Below are 18,174 nucleotides of genomic sequence, written 5' to 3' on the forward strand. Positions count from 1 at the left end.
TTCTTTTTTGTAATTATCTTTTTATTATTATTTTTCAGTCAGCAACATTTTAGCATTTTACATCATTTACATGACTTCTATTTATGGAAAGAGAAAGAGAATAAATAAATAAATAAATAAATAAATAAATAAATAAATAAATAAATAAATAAATAAATAAATAAATAAAAAAAACACACAAAACATTCTCAAATAGGGGAGCATTGACAGGAATAATAAAAATATACAAAGCAAGCCAAAATATAGTTAAAGGGAAATAACACATATTTCACATTCCATTCTTTTCCCCTGTATAAGATGAACACTGAACATTTAAAGTGTAGCACGAACCCAGGGTTTACATGGATCTATTTGCACAATACTCTTATCCAGTAAAATCAGCTCTTAATAGTTTTATAAAATCAACCCAATATTTCCAATACTTTGTGAATTTGTCTAAATCCAGTCTGACAGAGAAAGTCCACTTCTCCATCCTATAGATGTCATCTATAACCTCTATCCACTCCTCCATTTTTGGTGCATCCTTTTTTAGCCACTTCCTACTAATGGCTTTTTCCTGCTACCGACAATATTCTGAATAAATATTTGTCCTGTGAATGTGTTCTCCCCTGGTTCTCTTTTCCCAAGTATATAGATTCAAATGTGAATGGAAATTGGACTATGAAAATTTTCTCCATGCTTTTCTTCAAATCCTGCCAAAAAGGCACAATATAAGGGCAGTCCCAAAATATATGAAAATGATTGGCATGGGAGCATGTTGTTTTCCATTGTTGCTCACTGATATACTCCCATTCCTCCTCAGATAACATTCTTCCCACCTCTTTTTCCCACTTTTCTTTTATATATACTGTATTGTTTCCTTTTAAATTTTCCATTTCTTTGTACAGTTTTGATATTAATTTCTTGCCTGAGTCTGATTCATCTGCTAAAATGAATAATTTAATTAACCCTGTGTCTGCCTCCTTTAATATTTTCATCGTTTGCTCCATATAATGTCTCATCTGAAAATATCTGTATAAATCCTGGTTGTTTAAACCATATTGATTTTTTAGATCCTGAAAACTTTTAATAACATTCTTCTTAAAGAGCTCCCAAAATATTGTTGGTCCCCGGTCCCATCCATGAAACCTACCATCCACTGTGTTGGGTGTAAGATCTGAATCATGTGCAATCCAACGCAGTGTCCTACTTTGCTCTGTTAGGTTATTTTTTGTTAGAATTTCAAACCATATATTAAGGGATATACCCAGCCATGGATTTAAATCCTCTTTGAGCTGTTCCCTCAGTTTTTTATCGTTTATGATGGCTACATGTTTCTTTTATAATGTTTTAAATGTGTTTCTTTTTCCCTTGTTGTATTTCACTGTCCTGTGTGAAGGACCTTGAATTGCCTTGTTGCTGAAATGTGCTATATAAACACACCTTGCCTTATTCTTCATAACCTTTGACCCCAGTGTGTACAGTGTTTAAGATGATGATCCAGTATCCTCCTGTCAGTTTATGGGCTGGTGCTGCCCCCTGGTGGCTCGGGTGTGTTTCTATTCGTCCCAGGTTCAGGTTTAACTTCAGGGTTAAACATTGAGTCTAGTTTTTCTAAACTGTCATATAAACGTCCAGGTTATGAGAACATGTGCACATGCTCAGGTTCATATAGAAACTCTATATCAGGAACATTACCCTCAACATACTCACGATATCATGATATCAGGATGGATCCGTCCGACAGATTTAATGTAGAGGATAAATACAGGTCTACTGAGCTGAATTCTTACAGGCTGATCAATTATGTTTTCTAACAGTACAAGTAGATACACTGACTGATATCAGCACCTCCCTGAGAAATGACATATTTACTACATAAAAAACAGAAAAAGCATTAACCTTCTGGTATTCAGGTGAGCATATTATGCACACTGTGCACTTCATGTCATAAAAGGTCATGTTATTTTTCACAGTTTGTATTAGGTCAGAATTCAAAAGTTAGGGTTAGCCTAACCCTAACCCTAACCCTAACCCTAACCCTAACCCTAACCCTAACCCTACTGGTGCTTAAATAAAAGGAAGAAAAAAAACATTCATCACTGAAGAAATACAATCACATGAAGACGTTCAGATGAGTTTATTATGAAACGGTTCAATGTTTTTACATGATCACATAATGACAACCCTCAGTTCAGAAACTCCATTAACCTGGTGGTCCAGGTGAGTCTGGTTACAGGTCCAGGTGAGTCTGGTTACAGGTCCAGGTGAGTCTGGTTACAGGTCCAGGTGAGTCTGATTACTGGTCCAGGTTGATCTGGTTCAGGTGGGTCCAGTTACAGGTCCAGGTGGATCTGGTTACAGGTCCAGGTGGGTCCAGTTAAAGGTCCAGCTGGATCTGGTTACAGGTCCAGGTGGGTCCAGTTAAAGGTCCAGCTGGATCTGGTTACAGGTCCAGGTGGGTCCGGTTACAGGTAGTACTTCTTGCCGGTGAACACACATCTCCTCCTCCTGCTGCCTTCCTTCCTCTTCCTGTTCGTCCACTGGAGACGGGCTCTGTCCATCCGGTCCTGACTGGCCGATGGAAACGTCCTCTCTGGGAAAACCTCCTTCAGTTTGTTCAAGAAAAACAGCTCCAGGTTTCGACCGGCCTGGGCCACCTCTGAGTCCGGCTGCGAAGATAAATGAGAAGGAGGAAATCCAGCAGAGATCAGCTGTTTTCAGAGATTCAACCTGAGTTCATCCACAGATATAGGACTTCGAACGCATCATGAACTGAGAGCACTGGAGAAGTAAACATTAGACAGTAGATTAAGAGTCAGTTTAAAGGCAGAATTGTGTCTTTTTACCTCTTCAAAGACTTCTGAAGTGGTTTACAGAAGGTTTAAAGGATCAGACCTGTGGTTTTCTGTACGTATGGTCTGTTCGGTAGAGCAGCACTGACCTTTTACAGACACATCAGTGATCCGGTTTCTAATCCGGTCTGGATCAGACTGGACCACATTGTCCCTCAGTCTGAACACTGAAGGACTGAATCCTCAGATGACCTGATCTATGTACCCAACAGCATTCTATTCAAAACACATATTAAAAACATACGCTTCCTAAAGGAAAGTCATGATCAACCTTCCAGGCTGTGGCACAAACTGACTGTTTGTATGAACATGATGTATTTAACTATAGAAGTCTGGTGTTTTGTTTTTATTCTGGTGACTGGGCTGGGCCACAGACATGCTCTTTTGGTTTAAAAATGCATCCTGATCTATATTCTACTGGATCTATGAGAGGCTCATCCAGACTGGTTATCATGGACAGACTGGAACTGGAATAAATGTGATCGATATCCAATGGATAAATAAAACTGATTCCACCTGACATTTTCTGCAGAAGTTGTTCAGTCTGATACCAGTGTTTCCTCATCCTCATAACTCACGTAGTTGAATGTGGAGCAGTTCTTAAACATGAGCAGAACGTCGTCTACAAACTGCTCGGCGGTAAAATAGTGCAGAGTGTTGTTCTTGTTCAGTTTCCTGCGGATCACCGACAGGTCGATGGGCCTTCTGATGATCTGGTAGTAGTTGCGGGCCTGAAGATCAGATCACAGTTACAGTTACACTGACATATAAAGAACCAGTGTGTTCTCTGTTTGAGGAGGTTGTTTTACTTCTGTTTTGGTGTCATTGTGGTTCTGGACTTCAGTTCATGGTGGTTCTGGACTTACCAGAGGACTGACCGGGTCATGGAATGGAGCGCTGAGCAGATGACTGTACAGCAGCAGAGTCAGTTTCTCACATCTCTGCAGAAACATCACAGATGGTTGTAATCATGCTCTGTTCAGTTCTAAATGTTAGTAACTCATCAGTAAATGGTTTAACGAGCTGATGGATGTTGGACAAGAAGCAGATGAATCAGGTAGAACGACGTGAGCTTTAACTGTTGTGCTTTTACCATTAACTGTGTGTGTACTCTGTCGTAGTGACTTTAGCATTCAGTGTACTCACCCTCTGGTCCTGGTTGGACAGGGTGTATGGGGCTCTGCTTCCACCACAGGAGTGAACGTTCTCACAGTCGTAAATGTCCGCAGAGTCCTGGTCAGGTCTGCAAAGGGTACACAGCCAGTCGCCTCTGTGGGCAAAACGAAACCTCCTTCAGTATTTACACTGGACAGGCGTCACATAGTAGTTAGCATCCACAAACTAAACTGACCTACCAACCACACCACTGACCAAACAAACTGACCTACCAACCAAAACACTGACCAACCACACCACCGACCAAACTGACCTACCAACCAAACCACTGACCAAACTGACCTACCAACCACACCACCGACCAAACAAACTGACCTACCAACCAAACCACTGACCAACCACACCACCGACCAAACTGACCTACCAACCAAACCACTGACCAAACTGACCTACCAACCACACCACCGACCAAACAAACTGACCTGCCAACCAAACCACTGACCAACCACACCACCGACCAAACTGACCTACCAACCAAACCACTGACCAAACTGACCTACCAACCAAACCACTGACCAACCAAACCACTGACCAAACTGACCTATCAACCAAACCACTGACCTACCAACCACACCACCGACCAAACAAACTGACCTACCAACCAAACCACTGACCAACCACACCACCGACCAAACAAACTGACCTACCAACCAAACCACTGACCAACCACACCACCGACCAAACTGACCTACCAACCAAACCACTGACCAAACTGACCTACCAACCACACCACCGACCAAACAAACTGACCTACCAACCAAACCACTGACCAACCACACCACCGACCAAACTGACCTACCAACCACACCACCGACCAAACTGACCTACCAACCAAACCACTGACCAACCAAACCACTGACCAACCTAACTGACCTACCAACCACACCACCGACCAAACTGACCTACCAACCAAACCACTGACCAAACTGACCTACCAACCAAACCACTGACCAACCAAACCACTGACCAACCTAACTGACCTACCAACCACACCACCGACCAAACTGACCTACCAACCACACCACCGACCAAACTGACCTACCAACCAAACCACTGACCAACCAAACCACTGACCAACCTAACTGACCTACCAACCAAACCACCAACCAAACTGACCTACCAACCAAACCACTGACCAACCAAACCACCAACCAAACTGACCTACCAACCAAACCACTGACCAACCTAACTGACCTACCAACTAAACCACTGACCAACCAAACTGACCTACCAACCAAACCACCGACCAACCAAACTGACCTACCAACTAAACCACTGACCAACCAAACTGACCTACCTACCATACCACCGACCAAACTGACCTACCAACCAAACCACTGACCAAACTGACCTACCAACCAAACCACTGACCAACCAAACCACTGACCAAACTGACCTACCAACCAAACCACTGACCAACCTAACTGACCTACCAACCACACCACCGACCAAACAAACTGACCTACCAACCACACCACCGACCAAACAAACTGACCTACCAACCAAACCACTGACCAACCACACCACCGACCAAACAAACTGACCTACCAACCAAACCACTGACCAACCTAACTGACCTACCAACCAAACCACTGACCAACCAAACTGACCTACCAACCAAACCACCGACCAAACTGACCTACCAACCAAACCACCAACCAAACTGACCTACCAACCAAACCACTGACCAACCTAACTGACCTACCAACCAAGCCACGGACCAACCAAACTTACCTACCAACCAAACCACTGACCAACCAAACTGACCTACCAACCAAACCACCGACCAACCAAACTGACCTACCAACCAAACTGACCTACCAACCAAACCACTGACCAACCAAACTGACCTAACAACTAAACCACTGACCAACCAAACTGACCTACCAACTAAACCACTGACCAACCAAACTGACCTACCAACCAAACCACCGACCAACCAAACTGACCTACCAACCAAACTGACCTACCAACCAAACCACTGACCAACCAAACTGACCTATCAACCAAACCACTGACCAACCAAACTGACCTACCAACCAAACTAACCTACCAACCAAACCACTGACCAACCAAACTGACCTACCTACCAAATGCTTAGCCTACCACACTACTGACTGGACTAATGAGGTATGTTTACACTTACAGATCTGTTAAATTACAGCAGTACTTGCCAAACTATCAGCCTACTAATTTACCCACCAGCTAAGGAGGCAACGTACGAAACTACCAAACTACTGGCTTACTTGCTAAAATCCTACCGATCAAACAAATTCCCAGATTATAAATCTATCCATTGGCATACCAAGCTCCCTACCTACTATATTCTGAAATCGGTCTGCTAAACTACAAGCCTGTCTACCTATCAAACCACCTACCTTTGTACCCTCTGAACTACCCAACTTCCAGCCTACTTACCAAACTAGCAACCTAGACATTTACCTACCATACTACCCATCTACCCACCGGTCTACCAAATAACCAAACTACCCACCAAAGTAACCACCAGTCAGCTAAACCAATTTACCCACTAGCCTACCAAACTACCAGACTGAAATTACCAAAAACCATCCTGAGAAACTACCAACCCTACCAGACTACTGAACTACCACCCTGCCTACCATATTAAAGTGTGATAGTCAGTAGACAGTAGTGTTTTATGGACAGAACATCTACTCTCCCTAAGGCCTAAGGTCCTTGGTGTGTGGACCATCTAAGGTGCTCAGTATGTGGACCATCAGATTCTGGGTACAGGGTCCATCCTGCTCGGTCCTTACAAGGGAAAGTCCACCAGAGGAGGGATGTGACAGGCCAGATGGTAGACTTTAGGACAGCGGTCGCAGCACAGCAGATCTCCACCGTTCAGACAAACTGCACAGAAGTCCTCACTCTCCACCTCCACCATCCCCGATCTGGACTCAGGATGTGGACCCAATGAGCCATCCTCCGAACGCTGACCACCTTCATCCACAGCCTCGTCTTTCTCATCGAGGTTTACCTCACATCTGGACTCATCCTCCAGTACCAGGGACCTGTCCTGTTCTGACTCTGGTTCGGGGTCCACTTGGATCACTAGGTTTTGCTCCAGGTCTGGGTCCAAGTAAAATGTCTCAGACTCAGGTTTCCCACCGGTATCCCATTCATCTGGATCCAACAGGATGTACGGTTGGTCTGGATTCGACTCGCAATCAAAGCCAGAGTCCTGCTCTGGTTCTTCAGCCGGTTCTTCAGGACAAAATGGTTCTGTCCAGGAGATGGGTGTGGCCTCTGATGTGCTGAGATCACATGACTCAACAAAGTCCACCTCGCTCTGACTCCAGCCATTCTGCAAAGAAATAACAAGACACAGGTCTGCAGGTGTTTTTTACACCTGGGTTACCTTTTCCTTCTCAACTCTTTTCTGTGATGGCTTAAATGATCCTCTAACATCGGTTTAATTCTACAGTTGTCATTTACATAACGTAAGTCAGAAAACTGAGCTAGTGAACGCGTCTCAACTCATGGTTCTGGTTCCTTTGGAGGACGTTCCTTAGTCCTCACTTTTACCTGCTGAGGCTCTGATCCGGACTCTTCAACCTCTCGGTCCTGAAGTCGGACTAAACACACCACCGGCTGCAGACACGACAACGGCACACACTGGAAGTTCAGGCGCTCCAGGCTCACCACGGCAATGCTGGACTTACCCAGAATCCTCTGGGCTTCTGGATGGATCCTGGAGAAGAATCAACAAAAGCATCAAGAACCAGAGTCACATATGAAGTCACAGCACTCATGTCCAATGGACGAAGGATAAAAACCAGGACTTTACAAGACCTGGAGTCAAGACCACCTAAACCAATGAGCCCAAGACCAAGAGCAGACTAGATCCAAAACAAAACCCCATCTGGTGGTCTAAAATCCTCTTTATCTAAGACTAAAATGAAACCAGGACCTTCCGAACCAGCCTCAGGACCAAAATCCAGTCCTTCAACACTGCTGCTGGTCTTCTGGATCTGTGTTCTGGACTGATGGAGGTTTAGATTCTGGTGGTTTAGAGGAGATTGACAGAATGACTTCAGACTTCGACTGAGGAGTTTTATAACCTTTTCCCATGAAGAAATACAGATTTTTTTTTAAATATTAACACCAGCATCCATGACTTTCATGTCATAACTCACTTATTGAAAAATGTCCTTTAATGATCAGCTCTTTATCATAATCAGTTTCCAATATGTCATCTGATTTACATGAGATGTTCTTATCTTTTATTTTACCTGATTCGTTTCAGTAAAGCCTTCACGTTTTCCTCAGGACATCTCTGACGTTTTTCCAACTGGTTTGTCTCATTTTCCATCTCATAGACTCCACCTCTGTCCACCTGTCACAGCACAACACTTTTCATACATGTACACACACACATATGTGTATATATATGTGTGTGTGTGTGTATATATATATATATATTTATACACACACACACACACAATGGTTTGGGATACAAAACAATGATGACAAATGTCATAATATAGTTTTATATTGGGATGCATATCATTACGTTGGTTAGTTTGGTTTAAATTGTTATCTTTGCTTCTAAAATGCCTCAGAGATGGTTTTTACTTAATTCCTCTCAACATTGATTTTTTTTTTTTATCCATAACTATGAATTTAAATGTTCTACCCCTAAATTTCGAAAATATTTATTGTATTCTGACTGTAAATAATAATTTTCTACCACAACTAATCATCTACTTTCTTCACATCTCGCTAAGGAATAAAAATCTCCCATTAAACTTTAGGAAATATTAATGTTTATATTTCAACTCATCATGAACAGGACATGTTATGGCTGTAGACATGATGTGTCCCAATATTTTTGTCCATACAGTTTAGAAACATCAACAACACGGTTTAGCAATTGAGATCCACGTCTGGTTTAATGTAAATCCAAATGAATTTTAACATAAATCCAGAACCATTTTAACATGAATGTGGATCTGTTTTAACATAATCTGTCCTTGATAATAACCCTCGGTTCCACCTGTGGTTCCTCTGAGACGTTCCCCTCCTTGCCAGAGGTTTCCAGAATCGGTCTGGTCTCGGGTGACCTGGGCTCCAGTCTGCTGAGGGTTGCCCGGGGCGATGGGGCGGCCCATCTTTGGGGACGGTTGCCGTGGCGTCTGTGAGGCAGGTCCGTCATCTCCAGGATCTAGAACAGCCTCTGGGGTGAAATGAGAAACAAAAACAGGAGAAGTGTTTTACTCTCCTGTGTTCAGCGGGGACGTCAAATCACACAAACAAACACAAACTCAGGATCCGACCTCTGACCTCTGACCTAAGGAACAACCAGACGGACGGACAGGACCTGAACAAACCACTGAGATAAGAGTCAGATCAGAAAAATGGTCTAAATATTCACATTAACAAATAAAGTTTAATGATTCTTTGACCATTAAAATTTTTAATTAAATTAATTTAACATGAGTTTTTGAATCTAAATACAAAAACGATGGAGACGAGGAGGAAAATGATGAAAATAATTCAAATCATCATTATAGCAATAAATGTGACCCTGAACTAATCTGAATATTTGGATAAATATTTAGAGCTAAAATGAAAGATTGAATCAATGGAAATTAATTTGTTTCTATTAAATATTATGCTTTGCATCCAACTGATTAAAGTCCCATAAGTGTCAGTGAACGCATCACACATCACAGTTACAGTTTTAATCTCTTTGTGCAAATCTGATTAAATAATATTGAATGTTGACAACACGTATCATGTAAATATACATTAAATAAAATAAAGCAACGACCAGAGAAACATGTTCATTATGTTTTGGTATAAATTAATCAATGATTATTGCAGAGAAAAACAAAGTATTTTAATAAAATACAAACAAACTAGCAGGTTTAAGCTGTGGATCAATAATAAAGATCAGTAACAGATGACTGAAAACCAGAGCGAGGCTGTAGCTGTAGCTGTGGGTGTGGGTGTGGGTGTGGGTGTGAGTGGACTCACCTGAGTTGGTCTGGTCTCCAGGTGGATGTGAGGCGAGGATGAGGATGAAGGGAGGACGATGCTCATGACTCTGGTGTCAAGGGGGACACGGGTGACCTGATTGGTGGAGAGCCCCTTGATGATTCACAGCCAACAACTGAAATCAGTCAACAAACCACGTCCACTGTCTGGAGGCGGAGCCTTTGAAGACTGAGGAGCCAGGACGCAAACCAGGAAACAGATGAGACCGTTAAACATGTGGACCCTGGTCCTCATCAGACCCTGGTCCTCATCAGACCCTAGTCCTCACAAGACCCTGGTCCTCACAAGGCTATGAGCTCATCAGACCATGGTCCTCACAAGGCCGTGGTCCTCATCAGACCCTGGTCCTCGTCAGACCCTGGTCCCCTGCAGACCCTGGTCTGGAATGGAATATTGACAAAAAAAATACACTTGGATTTTTTTATGTTATGAACTCAGACAGAAACTTTATTAAGTTTAAATAACATTTAGCGATTAGATGTCTTAGACACTGCTGTCATTTATCTCCTTCATGAGTCATTAAACTCATTAAGCAGTGGATATTTTCATCCGTGGGTGGAGGTCTGGGTCTCTAAGGGCTAATGAAGCTGCTCTCAGTGTCTGAAGTGTCGCTGCAGTTCGGTCCTCCACCGCCGGGCGTCGCTGTGCGTTTCTGCGCTTTGTTGTCGGGACCCAAATCTCGCACAAAACCGCGTGTTTTCCAAATCTCGCTCCTCTTTCAACTAGCCTCCAAGATGGTAGGTGCTACAACTGAACCGTGTGTGGTGGAATAATGTAGAAATCTGTGTCCATCCATGTTTATCCTTACAATAAACTATGATCTGACATTAAGTTACAGTGAACTCACTCCTGCCGGTCCATAGTGGACTGTTATTACCGGTCATTTTTATGTGATAGTGGACTTTGTAGTTCGGTTTCGTTCGGTTCTATGGGGCCTTGAGCTGCGTTCACCAACATGCAGATTTTATGGCATTATTTACATTATCTAACTAATAGCCGCCCACTGACAATCCGGTACCGTTTGCCTGGTTTAGAAATCTAGAAACTGCAGAAGTTACAGTGAAAATGTCCCCGTAGAGTTGCTGCTAATCGGAGTTAGCTTTGGCTACTAGAGACAGCATGCTAGCACCAAGCTAACGCTGTTCTAACTCTTCTTATTCGGCGTTTTTGGTGAATTCATCATTATTATGGTTTAATTATTTAATGTCAGTCGGGAGCAAATCATCTGTGTGTTTGTAAACATTGACGCTAATTCAGCCTTAGCTCCGGCGCTCGGTGGAGTTACCGGTGGTTCTAACTTTACCGACCCTCTCCTCCTCACAGCCGACCAAGAAAACCAAGACCAGGAAGCTCCGAGGACACGTGAGCCACGGACATGGTCGCGTTGGTGAGTCCTGGTTTACCTGTATACTCCTGTCACTGGGGTACCGGGTCCGGTCGTGCTAACATGATGTGTTCGTCCGCAGGCAAACACAGGAAGCATCCTGGAGGCCGCGGTAATGCCGGTGGGATGCATCACCACAGAATCAACTTCGACAAATAGTGAGTGAATCCATCCACACTGTGGTTGTGGAGCTCATCTGTGTCGCTGCTCTTCTCTGAAACCCAGGAGGTTCTGAGGCTCGGATCATATGATGAAGGCAGTGTTTCATGTGTTTGAGCTTTAGTGTCTGAAACATGGGATTTCCAAACATTTCACCATAAACATAGTGTTTTTGTGGAATATTTAGAGCAGGGGTGTTAAAGTCATTTTAACTCAGGTTCTACTGGTATTGAAGTTGGGTCTGTCGGATGAATATAGGGTGGAGTGGTAGTTGGTCTTCAAATTTTTGTATTTAGAGGTTGTTTGCTTTTGTCTGAATCAGTATTTTTACAACTTGAGTCTGAAAATAATTGAAACTGGGTAAAAAAGTAAATGTCAACTAGAAAAGCACTCGGACAGTGCAGACCTCTGCCAAGGCAGATCAGTGCCCCCCCCCCACCACCACCGAAATTTTATCATTTGTTCCTTGTGCCAGTATCAACATTTCCTGAAATTTTCATCCAAATCTGTCCATAACTTTTTGAGTTACCTTGCACACAGATAGACAGACAAACCAACACCAGCAAAAACATAACCTCCTCAGCAGAGATAATGAAGTGCTGACATGTTTGTGTTGGAACCACAAGTATCCAGTTTAATTGAGGGACCAGTTGTGGATCCTTCACAGACCATGATGGACCAGGTTTAGGATGAACTGTACTAATGTTCAGGATAACGTTTAATGTCTTTGTGTTTTCAATGGATTTAGGAGTCCTGCCCCAGTCAGTGCAGCAATATGAATAAAACACCAGTTCATCACAAACAAGAATAGAACAAATATAAAATTACAAAAACTGAAAAGCAATATAAGAAAATAGAATGTAATATTTAACAAAAATAAAATAAGAATTGATTTAAAAGTAGAATAAAATTAAGACATAAAATATGAATAGACACTATATTAATAGTATTAATGTTAAGTTAGCCTGGCCAGCCATCCGTCTTTCTCAATTAGAAATCTGTCTGAAATCTCGGGGCTTGAATCCAAATGTGAAGGCAGGACTAACAGGTGCCGTGTAGACCAATCGCAGATGAGACGGATGTGATGTAATTATGTGACGAGCAGATCCCTAATGTCAACAAACCTCAGCATGTTTCCATTGTGGCATGTGGTGGTCAAGTAGAAGCTTTAGTGAATGTTTACTGTCGCTTTTGTCAGAGAAACTTAAGAATACAGATGTAATCTGTAATTAATCCTGTTTTTTTTAATCAAGTCAACAATTGACAACAGTTGTAAAGAGATTTGTAGACTCCGAACTGACTTTGACTCATGACAAAAAGAATCCAGTGGATATGAGGCATTGCAAAACACCCGCCCCCCAGACTTGTGATTGGTCGGTATGGAATAGATCGTGCTTATGTCACAGCGACTGGCCCAATTCCAGACTGTATTGAATACACTGAGAAAACCAAATGGTTGGCCAGGCTAATTAACAGTATGTATATCTATGAAAGTATAAAAAAAAATACGTTTATGTTTGGATAAATATTGCGTTGTTATTGCAAGAACAGAGAATTTTGCAGGGACTGCAGAGGATTACTGCATGACTTATTGCACATAATTCACATCATACAGGCTGATTGCACATTATTGGAAGTGAATCTATGAGGATACATTGAGGGAAGTGAATGTACGGGATGTTTATGTGGTTTAAAGGTGACTGGGTTGTGATATTTACTCCTGCATCCACTGTAAAAATTATTGTTAAAAACTGTCTTTACCATCTGTCCCTGTAGAGACGTCCCAGTTTTTCTCTGGTTTTTAATGGTTTTCAGTCATTTGTGTGTCTGTAGTGGACAAACGGACGTCCCTGTCTGTGTGTGAATGTTCTGTTGGTCTGGTCCAAACCACAGCTGACCATGTCCTCGTCTGTCCTCAGCCATCCTGGGTACTTTGGTAAGGTGGGTATGAGACACTACCACCTGAAGAGGAACGCGTCCCACTGTCCCACCATCAACCTGGACAAGCTGTGGACGCTGGTGAGCGAACAGACCAGGCTCAACTATGGCAAGAAGCCCGATGGCCCCGCCCCCATCATCGATGCCGTGCGCGCTGTAAGTCGACCTCAGAATCTGCTGTGGACGCGTTGGATGGCGTCTGGTCATAGTTTATTCATCAGATGGTTTTGAGTGTGGGTTCATGACGTGCTGATCTGATGGAGACAACCTGGACATGTATCAGAAATAGAAGCAGATGTTGCTCATGTTCCGGAAAAAATCAGTGAAACAGTCTTTATCTAAAGTCCATGAAGATGAATGATGTGTTCCTGGTGCTCATGGAGATCCAGTAAAGTTTGAGCGATAACCAGATGAAGCTGTAACGATTCAGTTTATGTTTTAGCTTTATTTACATGTTCACTGTCAAATGGAAGGTGAAAAAACTGGTAAATAAAAACAAAGATCATCAACGTCAAACCCAGAATCAGAGGCCGTTAAACATTTACACTGATTAAAATAGAATAGGACTTGTCAGAGCAACAATGAAAATTTGTTTAGCAGCAAAAACAACTGGTGCAAAAAAGGACTGTATAAAAAATATCACACCATACTGAAAAGTGTAAGGAATGTACTAAAGCTACAAGGTAAAAATGAAATTTACATATACTACTAAAGTACTACTAAAACTACAGATGCATATAAAAAGTTAACTATACTACAGATGACAAATATGTACAATTATCAAATTAAAAATTTGATCAGATTAGTTTCACTGACGATAGAATTCTGTCATTGTACAATGAGACACAATTAGGATGCATGTCTCCATGGTAATGGTGTTAAAAGAAGAAATGTATAACAGATGAAAGGTTATGGAGAAATAAAGTCAATGGATCTGAGTCAAATATGTTTGGATCAACAATGTGTCCGTTTTATTCCAACCTTTTAAATCTCCTTAAAACGATGTGTCATCAGACCAGTAGGTTCGACTGGTCATGTGACTGACATGAGCAGAAATAAATGAATGTTTCCATGGTTTATTATAAAGGTCTGTTTAATCAGATTTGTTTTTTATTCTGATTATTAGCGGACCCTTACAGTCTCTGGGATCAGCTGATGTAAACCCTGTCCATGTTGATAGAACCTGTGCAAGTTCCCCGGGTTCCTCGGTTCTGTCTGTAACAGGCTCTGTGTTCCTCCACAGGGTTACTACAAAGTTCTGGGCAAAGGGAAGCTGCCCAAACAGCCGGTGATCGTCAAGGCCAAGTTCTTCAGCCGGCGAGCTGAGGAGAAGATCAAGTCAGTGGGCGGAGCCTGTGTCCTGATGGCGTAGAACTCCTGTCTGGGATTTTTCAGAATAAACTGTATAAATGGGATTAATGTGTCTGCCTGGTTTATCACCATGGAAACATGCAGGGTTTTAGGATTCATACAGAACTAAAACTGGAACAAAGGAACGACAAATGTATATAACAATAGACATATACACACTTTATGTTTTATTAAAGTTTATTCTTTATACAAGGTGAGACAAACAATATCTCAATTGTCTGTCCTGTACATCTAATGAACTGACAAAATAAAAGTCTTTGAAAGTAAAATTGTGAAACTCGTGTCCCCTACAGAGGACAAAAATACACTGCTGGGTCTCAGGAGTTTATGAAAAAGAAGGAAATGACTTCCATCCAGATGTGTAGGTAGAGTGAAAATGAAATGAGTATACAAACTACGGGAAGTTGACTAAATATGAGACAAGTAACTGGTATGAGATTGGAAAGTAAATTAGAAAAAAAACAAATGGATGAAATACATGTTCACTAAAGTACAAAGACTAATAAAAGTGTTTATTATGCTGAAATTTACACAGACAAAAGCGTATTTTGTTCTAAAAACAGGAATAAGTGTATAATTACGCCACAATTCACGGTAATAAGTGAATTAGTTGCACTACAATAAATGGTATTCTTCAGTCTTATTCCACTGAGACTGAATTTAGTGAATTTGCGTATTTATTAGATTTGAACTTACGGTAAAACCAGTTTATTGCATTAAAATTTACGGTAATAAAAGTGGTTTAAAGGACATTATTGTTAAAGTATGTTTAATATTGAAGTTTATTATTGAAGTTTATTTAATTATAAATCTGGATTTCCGCTTCCGGTTTTTCTAAAATTTACGACATGACGTCGTACGTACGCGGTGACGTAATGGACAGGATTTCCGGTGGTGTGGGTTTGAAAAACAGCTGCTCACGGACTGAAAATCACGGGAGGAATGAGAGACGACAGGTAACAGACAGCGAACAGACGCACAGACTGACGCACACACAGGTAACCGACGCACCGGGGGACGGAGCGCGAGCAGCGGCGTTCTCACTCACTCGTGTTCTCAGGTGTTTTTTCATCTTTTCTGAGGAGGGTTTATGGTGTTTACCTGTCACTGGGAGGAGGTAATCCCACGCATGCGCAGTGATTATGGTGTTTACCTGTCACTTGGAGGCTGTAATCCCACGCATGCGTAGATTGCGTCGGTGCATATCAGGGTTTCAGGGTTTCAGTTTAATTTTCGATAATGTATTTTTAGATTAATAATTTTATTCCTCAATTTATTTTATGAATCAGTAGAAAATTCACAAAATGAAGCCAGTAACAGAAATGTTCAGATTGTTTACATCATTAAAAGTATTAATACACACTGAAAATACTGCACCACATGTACAAGTACTGCATTTAAAACCTGCTGTCACTGAATGTATATGTGTACAATCTGAACAACCTTCGCCTGATGAGTTTAACCCAGATCCACCCAGTTTAACCCAATTAAACACAGTTTAAACCAGAATCTCCTCTGGTCCAGGTGATCTGAACCGGACCAATGGCGGGTCACACCTGGCTGGACTCCTCCCTGCGTCGCTCTGCCCGTCTGGGTCTGGAGGTTCTGGACCGGGCCTCCAGACGGAGCGTAGACTGGACCAGCGCTGCCACATCCCGGACCCCCACCGCCTGTACAGATGACGTGCCCCAAAGCCCCGCCCAGGTACAGACTGGCTCCGCCCCTCCACAGGTTAAACCAGTACCATGTCCCAGGTCGTCGGCCCGTTCTCAGTCGACCCAGTTCTTCTGTTTGTGTTTCAGAGAACCCACTCGGAACTCGACGACGCCTTCTCGACTATCGCGGAGTTCATGACCCTGACGACGCTTCGGTGTAAAGTCGGTACCGTAGAACCAGAACCCGGAATCCGATGTTCTGGATGTTCTACTGGAACCAATGATGACCCGTCTGTTTCTGTGTCTGCAGATGTTTTATGAGTCCGGTTGTTCCACCGACTCTGAGAGGAAACATGTGTCCAGGTTCCACCGTCAAGAAGCCTCTAGAACGTCGTCGACCAGGACACAGGTCAGAGGTCATCTGAGGGTCCAGACGGTTCTGCCTTTGGGTTCTAGGTTCTAATCCCTTCCTTCTGTCTTCAGGCTGGAGTTTCGGGGCCAGATGCAGATTTCTACATCGAGGTTTCACCAGGAACGTACGCCGTCAGTGCCAGCCTGCCTGAGGCGCCGCGGCAGACCCGTATGGTCAGCGTCAACGCTGGCGAGAGCGTCAACCTCACCTTTAACCTTTGACCTTCAGGACGACGCTCGGGGGCTTTAAAGCGTCTGTTCAGAACCATCAGTGTTTTTTATTCATCTCTGCACTTATCAACTGTCAGTATTATCAAATAAAGTGTTCCGGACCCGGTTCAGGGCTTGTCTGCTAACCTGGTTCAGGACATGTTTTCTGATCCAGTTCACCCATAGGCGCTGGTTCCGGTTCCTGAACGAGGTTGGGCTTTGAACTGTAGAACATCCCTTCCTCGTCTCCCCTTCGTTGCCGGTAGCGATAGGAACAGGGCGCTGTGATTGGGCGACGCACTGAGTGGTGGCACAGGGAACCTGAAGGCAACAGGCCGAGGCATTGTCCTTGCCATGGCGCCCCCTACAGGCACAAACAACCTGGAATGAAGCAGCTGCATCATCGATATAAAGCTAATGCCCCTCCGCCCCCCCCCCCCCCCCCCCCCCTCCGCCCCTCCTCCTCATGAAGCCCCTCCCCTTCTATGAACCTGCTGCTGTGATGATCAGTGACAGGTCCTTACTGTTGTCAGTAATATTTAACCCCTTCCTGTCGGGTCGTGTTTCTGTTTGCTCCAATATATTGATTATGAATCTGTTACAATCAGTGATGATGTGTTTTTATATGGAACTGATTTTTTTTTTTTTAAAACACATAAAACACTTTGACTCCTTCAGTGTTTTCAGTTGTTTGTGATGTTGCACATGAATCTAAACCAAAGAACTTGACTCCAGACCAAAGGTTCATTTTGTATAATTTCATCCTCATTCTAAGTACTGCAGTATAAATAAATATACTTCTATTTACCACACTGTTTTACTACATATTCTGTATATTTCAGTTTTGTACATTGAGCTGAGTCATGATAAAATTACCAGAAGTAAAATCACCATGTTCTTCTCTGTTAATGGTAAATTAACCTGAATTTACTTAAATTTAATTCAATTCTATTAAAAATGTAATTAAAAAAAAGTTTTTTCTCTTATGTGTTTTTATGAATCTATGTTTTATTGT

The 18,174-nt window shown here is 42.6% G+C and overlaps 3 protein-coding genes across 9 annotated transcripts; 2 read left to right on the forward strand and 1 right to left on the reverse strand.

Annotated features, from left to right (window-relative positions):
• Nucleotides 1–2,447: 2,447 nt before the first annotated feature.
• On the reverse strand, nt 2,448–11,490 carry LOC115420985 (tripartite motif-containing protein 66-like). The gene is made up of 10 exons (XM_030136634.1): nt 11,435–11,490; nt 10,011–10,411; nt 9,028–9,207; nt 8,264–8,367; nt 7,557–7,722; nt 6,788–7,335; nt 3,981–4,104; nt 3,701–3,775; nt 3,413–3,565; nt 2,448–2,651 (listed from the first exon to the last, which is right to left on the reverse strand). Exons 3-10 carry the CDS (start codon nt 9,184–9,186, stop codon nt 2,448–2,450), a joined length of 1,533 nt encoding a protein of 510 aa, XP_029992494.1. The 5' UTR covers nt 9,187–9,207; nt 10,011–10,411; nt 11,435–11,490.
• On the forward strand, nt 10,602–14,927 carry rpl27a (ribosomal protein L27a). The gene is made up of 5 exons (XM_030136270.1): nt 10,602–10,768; nt 11,355–11,418; nt 11,498–11,573; nt 13,494–13,668; nt 14,756–14,927. Exons 1-5 carry the CDS (start codon nt 10,613–10,615, stop codon nt 14,882–14,884), a joined length of 600 nt encoding a protein of 199 aa, XP_029992130.1. The 5' UTR covers nt 10,602–10,612; the 3' UTR covers nt 14,885–14,927.
• Nucleotides 14,928–15,742: 815 nt separating this feature from the next.
• Nucleotides 15,743–18,139, forward strand: akip1 (A kinase (PRKA) interacting protein 1). Of its 7 annotated transcripts, XM_030136271.1 has the most exons (6): nt 15,743–15,943; nt 16,341–16,353; nt 16,399–16,587; nt 16,686–16,760; nt 16,849–16,947; nt 17,022–18,139. In XM_030136271.1, exons 3-6 carry the CDS (start codon nt 16,426–16,428, stop codon nt 17,169–17,171), a joined length of 486 nt encoding a protein of 161 aa, XP_029992131.1. In that variant the 5' UTR covers nt 15,743–15,943; nt 16,341–16,353; nt 16,399–16,425; the 3' UTR covers nt 17,172–18,139. The 7 variants fall into 7 exon arrangements, with proteins under 7 accessions (XP_029992131.1, XP_029992132.1, XP_029992133.1 ...); XM_030136272.1 differs by lacking the exon at nt 16,341–16,353 and having other exon boundaries at nt 16,392–16,587; XM_030136273.1 differs by lacking the exon at nt 16,341–16,353 and having other exon boundaries at nt 16,408–16,587.
• Nucleotides 18,140–18,174: the final 35 nt, after the last annotated feature.

This window comes from Sphaeramia orbicularis, chromosome 6 (genome assembly GCF_902148855.1).
Source record: "Sphaeramia orbicularis chromosome 6, fSphaOr1.1, whole genome shotgun sequence".
In the NCBI taxonomy this organism is placed as follows: Eukaryota; Metazoa; Chordata; class Actinopteri; order Kurtiformes; family Apogonidae; genus Sphaeramia; species Sphaeramia orbicularis.

Bases quoted from the DNA above. Each gene is read 5' to 3' on its own strand.
- LOC115420985 (XM_030136634.1), bottom strand. From the start codon at position 9,186: ATGACGGACCTGCCTCACAGACGCCACGGCAACCGTCCCCAAAGATGG. The intron at 7,723-8,263 runs GTAAAATAAAAG...ATTCTTCTCCAG, and splicing joins GCTTTACTGAAACGAATCAG to GATCCATCCAGAAGCCCAGA. The intron at 2,652-3,412 runs GTGAGTTATGAG...TTATCTTCGCAG, and splicing joins ACTGCTCCACATTCAACTAC to CCGGACTCAGAGGTGGCCCA.
- rpl27a (XM_030136270.1), top strand. From the start codon at position 10,613: ATGAAGCTGCTCTCAGTGTCTGAAGTGTCGCTGCAGTTCGGTCCTCCA. The intron at 10,769-11,354 runs GTAGGTGCTACA...TCCTCCTCACAG, and splicing joins TTCAACTAGCCTCCAAGATG to CCGACCAAGAAAACCAAGAC. The intron at 13,669-14,755 runs GTAAGTCGACCT...GTTCCTCCACAG, and splicing joins TCATCGATGCCGTGCGCGCT to GGTTACTACAAAGTTCTGGG.
- akip1 (XM_030136271.1), top strand. From the start codon at position 16,426: ATGGCGGGTCACACCTGGCTGGACTCCTCCCTGCGTCGCTCTGCCCGT. The intron at 16,588-16,685 runs GTACAGACTGGC...TTTGTGTTTCAG, and splicing joins TGCCCCAAAGCCCCGCCCAG to AGAACCCACTCGGAACTCGA. The intron at 16,948-17,021 runs GTCAGAGGTCAT...TTCTGTCTTCAG, and splicing joins CGTCGTCGACCAGGACACAG to GCTGGAGTTTCGGGGCCAGA.